At 29.2% G+C, this 6439-nt stretch overlaps 2 protein-coding genes across 2 annotated transcripts; one reads left to right on the forward strand and one right to left on the reverse strand.

Annotated features, from left to right (window-relative positions):
* The first annotated feature begins 430 nt into the window (after positions 1 to 430).
* Positions 431 to 2289, forward strand: LOC108781160 (putative nuclease HARBI1). Its single transcript, XM_018549073.1, has 4 exons — positions 431 to 714; positions 1031 to 1171; positions 1275 to 1542; positions 1759 to 2289. Exons 1-4 carry the CDS (start codon positions 524 to 526, stop codon positions 2287 to 2289), a joined length of 1131 nt encoding a protein of 376 aa, XP_018404575.1. The 5' UTR covers positions 431 to 523.
* Positions 2290 to 3558: 1269 nt separating this feature from the next.
* On the reverse strand, positions 3559 to 6137 carry LOC108781161 (uncharacterized). The gene is made up of 5 exons (XM_018549075.1): positions 6018 to 6137; positions 5362 to 5565; positions 4548 to 4807; positions 4066 to 4234; positions 3559 to 3710 (listed from the first exon to the last, which is right to left on the reverse strand). Exons 1-5 carry the CDS (start codon positions 6103 to 6105, stop codon positions 3559 to 3561), a joined length of 873 nt encoding a protein of 290 aa, XP_018404577.1. The 5' UTR covers positions 6106 to 6137.
* Positions 6138 to 6439: the final 302 nt, after the last annotated feature.

The following is a 6439-nucleotide window of genomic DNA, read 5'->3' on the forward strand; positions in this document are numbered from 1 at the left end:
GTTACCGGGTGATAAGGAGCTGTCAGCCTATGGATAATTCCATTTGCTTTAATAAAATTTTGAAAATCTTGCGATATGAATGTTCTACCATTATCTGTAACTAGCATTCGTGGAATACCGAATCTAGCAAAAATTTCACGACATTTTCCAATAGTACTTGAAGCAGTAATATTATTCATTACGTAAACTTCAGGCCATTTAGGGTGCGTTCCACCTAACGTTCACAACGCTCACGCTCTTAACGCTGCAATCGTCTGTTCCACTAGTTGCCACTAGTGTGAGTGTAACAGGTAAGTGGAACGATTATCTTGAGCGTTATGACGCTTATGATGCGCGTTTTGCAATGTGACGACGCCGTAAACGCAGGCAGACGCAGGCGAGCATTGCATAACCCGTTCGTTTTTATATTTTTGTACGGTTTTGTAGCCATTTTTCACAAGGCAATAAAAAATGTAGACGTGATCTGGCCGTATCGACCTCCTATTGCATTGTTTGAAGGCGTTAATTAAATAAGAAGAAGAAGATGGTCGAAAACATTGCTGTTTGTGCAACATTATTGTTGAAAGATATAAGTTCGGAAAGTGATTCGAGTTCTGATGAAGAATGGGATTTATTAAGAAAGGAAAAACGGAAACGCATCTTACGTCCTCGTATACAAAATGTGGAACTTGTAATTGAAATGTATTCAAACGAAGACTTTAAAAGTCATTTTAGGTAATATCTTGTTTTTTAAAATTATATTTATCTTGATGGAGTTTATTTTGATCATATTAATGAATTTTATATTATAATTATGAATTAAAATAAAAATAATCACAAAAATATAAAAGAATATTATATGTAAAAAAATTTTAAATATTGTGATTATCTTATTACATTATCTAAAAAAGACTATTATTTGTGTAACTTTTGTAGTTGCTATTGTTGCATATAAAATACAATAATATTAGAGAATAATATTAATAATAATATAATATATAATAATATATATAATAATAAAATTATAAAAGTAAATATAACTTGTTTTTAGATTGAAACGAGCAACGTTTGAATATATATTATATATAATTTCGGAAGATCTTGTGCGGAGGACAAAAGGATGTGAAACAATTTCACCGAGAAAACAATTTTTTATTGCCTTGTGGAAAATGGCTACAATGGATTCGTATAGGTACGATTATTACTTTTATTATATTGTATATTATGTGTATTATGTTTTTCATTTAATATGCAAGTATTTACATTTACTTTTAATTTTTTTTATATATTTACAGATCTATCTGCGATCGCTTCAATGTAGGAAGAGCTACAGGTTTGAGAGCTGTTAGGAGGGTAACACGAGCACTGTTTAAAAGAGCTCATCAATTTATATCATGGCCATCAGGTGAAGAAGCACAAGCAGTAATAAATAAATTTAAAGAAAATAGTAAGTTCCCTAACACAATTGGTGCTATAGATGGAACGCACATACAAATAGTAGCACCTAAAGAAAACGCAGTAGATTACATCAACCGAAAAGGGTATCACTCTATTCAGCTTCAGGTATTTAAAAAACCATTTATAATAGTAGTTTTTTAGTTATATAATACATTATATTATCATTATTTATTAGCCATGTTTATTTTGAAAATATTTGTTTTATATCAAAAGAAATAGTCTAATTTTACCACAGAATACTTTTACCTGTAAAATTAAATAAACGTTCTGCTAAATAAATGTGTTAATTTGTTTTATTTTCAATTTCTTTTCTTATTATAGGTTGTGTGTGATTATAAAGCACTTATAACTCATTGTTATGTGGGTCATCCTGGTTCTGTGCACGATCAGAGAATATTTAGACAATCAGAAGTGGCAACATATCTGAATAATGAAGAAAAGTTTCCATCAGACAGTCATTTAGTAGGAGATTCTGCCTATGCATTACACGAACATTTACTAGTACCATATAAAGATAATGGACATTTGAGTGCTGCCCAAAAGCATTATAATTTTTGTCAATCCTCTGCACGAGTAGTAGTTGAAAGGTGTTTTGCTTTATTAAAAGGACGATTGAGAAGTTTGTTGCATTGCTTGCCTATGACCAGAATTGATCTCATGGCTGAATATATAGTTGCATGCTGTGTTATTCACAATATTTGTATACTGAATAGAGATGAACTCGAAATAATACCGTTAATATCAGCTTCAGATACTTCAGCACAAGATCATATTGATCAAAGGCAAGCAAATAATAATGGAGTTTATAAAAGAAACATGATTATGAATATGTTACAAAGAGAATTTAATTAAACTTTAACTTCGTATAAACATATATTATATTTGTAATTATTACTGTGTACAAAAACTAAAGTAACATAATAAACAAATGTAGATATTATATCGTATATAAAGTAATAAAGATATTTGCTAGATAAGTAACTGAGATCAAAATTCACAGCACAAATATATCACCCATATTTTGTGTTATCTTAAAAATCTAATAATAACTATAAATATAGAGTGTGAACTAAGAATAAATTAAATATAAGCAATATAAAATTAAAAACAATCCTTTACATAAGAAATACTTAGTTCTTTAAAATGTGAAAATAATATTAATCTTTATTGATCATTCTAAACTATAAATATAAACTATTATATTCTGAACTATAAAAAAAATATATTCTAGCAGTTATAGCAGAGATAGGAAGTAATTCTTCTTTCAGTGCACCGTTAGCATTAACGTTACTTTTATGAAAACAATTTGGTTATAACGTTACAATTGTTCATAAACGTTCAGACAAAAGTATATGAAATTTACCTAAAAAGTTCACTTAGAAAACAATTTAAGTCATTAATTATACTGTTTGTGTAACATTATTGTTGAAAGATATCAGTTCGGAAAGTGATTCAAGTTCTGATGAAGAATGGGAATTATGCTTTTGAGGCTTTCACGGGTATTTTCTTCAATTATACCAGAAGGTTCGCGGGTTATCGCCGTGTCTTTCTTCATTATTGATGCCAACGTTTCGTGAACCATGCCGTTCACTTTATCAGGGCAAGGGGTGCGCTGATGCTGATAAAGTGAACGGCATGATTCACGAAACGTTGGCATCAATAATGAAGAAAGACACGGCGATAACCCGCGAACCTTCTGGTATAATTGAAGAATGGGAATTATTAAGAAAGGAAAAACGGAAACGCATCTTACGTCCTCGCATACAAAATGTTGAACTTGTGTGTTTATGTGTGTGTAACACATTATACTTCCCATACAAAATGTTGAACTTATAACACATTATACTTCCCATCTCTAGATTATAATATTGTGAAATGAGTACTAAAAGTAGGACTATTATTGAAATCTTTCACATCACAGTTAACAGATATATCACTTTCAGTTCATATATACCTTAAAAATATAATAATAAAGAATTATAATTAATAAAAAATATAGAATTAAGAGATTTTTAATCGAAAATTTTTAAGAGAAAAAATGAAAATATTAATAATTTTTCTGTTAGAATCTATAATAACTATTAAGTAGTATTTTTAAATAAGTATTACGAAGTAGAAATGTTACTTATTTAAGAATTGTGTAAGAGCATCAATCATTTTTGTTTCTAAAAGCATTCTCTCGTTGTGACGTTTCTGTTTTTTACATTCATGTTCCTGTTTTTGTGCCAATCTCTCTTCAAACAGTTTTGTTACTGACATCTTAGTTTTTATACCTGAAAAAAAAGGAAATATTTAACATCTAAATAAAATACAGAATTAAAATAGGTGTAATTGGAATAAATCATTCATATATTACTAAAAAGCAAAATCCAAACAATCTGGTCAACCTACAAAATTGTATGTCAATTACAAACTATATACATATTAGGTGTAGTAAAAAGAAATCCATTATTTTTGCATGAAATCTATTGGAAAAATAATGGATTTCTTTTTACCACACCTAATATATAAACAGTTAATTCCTTTACAAGAATTTATATACAAATTTTTGTTTAATTGAAGTAAAAATCACATGCACACACACACTCACACACATACACACTATATATTCATTAATATTTGACATACTCTTCTTAGGAATATTATTTTCCTTATCAGACCGAGAATCATCTTCAGAAAAATTTGAGCAAGTTGGAGAACATTCTTCTGCATTAGTATTTTTTATTAATTGACCAGTAGATGAAGCAAGTGCTACGGGTCTACACCAGGCTTTTTTGGAGAACATGTTATCCATAATCTGAAACACAAAATTATGTAATTATGAAAAAAATTATTAAAATCCTCTATTTATAATTTCAGATAGGATTTATATAATTATATCTACTGACACATACACACACACAAAATTTGATAGATGATTTGGATATGAATCCTATTTGAAATTATAAATAATGGATTTAAATAAATTTTCATACAGAGAAATAAAACATATATGTATATATATATGTACATATATTAACATAAAATACATTTTTTTTTTAATATCAAATTAAATTTGTTAATTTTAAATATAATAAATTATAGGAGAGATCATGTAAAAAAGAGGTTACCTCAAAATGCTGCCATGTTCGTCGATTATTTCCTGATTTTGAATTATGATCTTTAATCGATTTATAGGTCTTTTTCAAACTTCTAAATTTTGAGGCACACTGAGGTCCTGTAACATTGTATCCCTTTTTCTTCAATACTTCAGAAATTAATTCCCAACATTTTTTATGAGAACATTTTCCATTAGTAAACTTTTCTTCCATCTCCTCATATGTTCGTAATAAGAGGAGCACAGATGCATCTGGCCATCGAAATAGAGAATCTATATACATATAATATAGAATTAAGCATCTCTCGTTAAAAAATAATTAACCAAATTAAAAATAAACACAATATTAAAATAAAAAGAGATATTAAGGATGTACTGGCGCTAATGTTCTAGCATTGACAAAACCTTAAAAATTTAATAAATTATTTCTATTTATTATCTTAACACATGTGCAAAACCTGACGTCGATTCTCTAATTAGTTCACGAATTATTCAACTTTTAATTTTACATGAGTTCTTATGGAAAAGTAGAATTTTTGCCAACAATCACAAAACTTGTAAAATATACAAATATATCATGCTCGTATCGTGTAAAGAACTTAAATAATGACAGTTAATATAATATTTGGCACTACAAATGAATATTTGTAGTGCCAAATATTATATTAACTGTCATTATTTAAGTCCTTTACACGATACGAGCAAGATATGATGTATATTTTAACTTATAAAAGCATAGAATTTCATCAATTTCAGTCACTTTTATCTGAGATTGTATAGCCAGAACATCCTTAAAGAAAATAACCATTTAAAGATTTAAAACTTACTCTCTTCACTGTTGTCTGTCGACTGAATATCACTGTTGTCTGTCGACAGTGTCGACTGAATATCACTGTTTATATCATAGGCTTCTGACATTAAATCAGACTGTGTATTACATATATTTAAGTCCTCCGACACTTCCTCATTTTGATCAATAATAGTTTTATCCTTAATGGTTGCATTTAAAAGAGTAGTAGCAAAGATAATATCTACACAAAATTAGAAAAATTGATTATCATAAATTAAATTACATAAAAGTATAACAATAAAAACTATAGCAATAAAATATATAATTATTAAAATACAAAATCTTGTAATTATTAAGCCTTCTCTATTACTTTAACCTTTCTCTACTCTTGGGTTAAATTCGACAAGTTCAGTTTTCTAGTGCTTCTGCATATGCGCGGGTGAAACATCGTCCTGTGTTTTCATAGATCTTGAAAGGACTTTGAAAAGATCTACGAAAAGGTACTGTAAGATGTGTTTTATCCGTGAGAAGCATGATTAGAGAATAGAACTTGTCGGATCTAATCCAAAAATACAATAAAGAAGAATTAATTATGAATAAACTTTCTTTAAAGCAATAATTAATTTGAAGAAGTATAATCGTAACATTTTTTGCTATCGTAACAATCGTTTAATTAATAATTATTTATCTTACCTGTAGTAGCACGGTGTGCATCTTCAGGAGATAACATTAAATCATATACTTTATTATTATCCTTATCATGCAATGAAATCTTTTCCATTTTAACCTGGATTACAATTTTCTATGAGACAATAACCAATTTAAGCAAACCGTATTTACGACTAAAACCCCTAACCTTACATCCTAGGTACGACGCGCGAAATTATCAAGCAATGCATTGTGGGTTAAACGCTCACGTTGACCCACCTCTTTAGCGCGAGCATTGCGAGCGTTCATTTGAACGGTCTGAAGTTGGTCACAAGCACTGCCCAATAGACATCGCGAGCGTTAAGTGGAACGACACGAAGAGCGAAGTGAGCATTGCGAACGTTAGGTGGAACGCACCCGTAGTAGACGGCAAAAATTCAGGTGAAGGTGGTGTAAGTATAGGTGGA

This window comes from Cyphomyrmex costatus, unplaced genomic scaffold, assembly GCF_001594065.2.
Source record: "Cyphomyrmex costatus isolate MS0001 unplaced genomic scaffold, Ccosl1.0 scaffold763, whole genome shotgun sequence".
In the NCBI taxonomy this organism is placed as follows: Eukaryota; Metazoa; Arthropoda; class Insecta; order Hymenoptera; family Formicidae; genus Cyphomyrmex; species Cyphomyrmex costatus.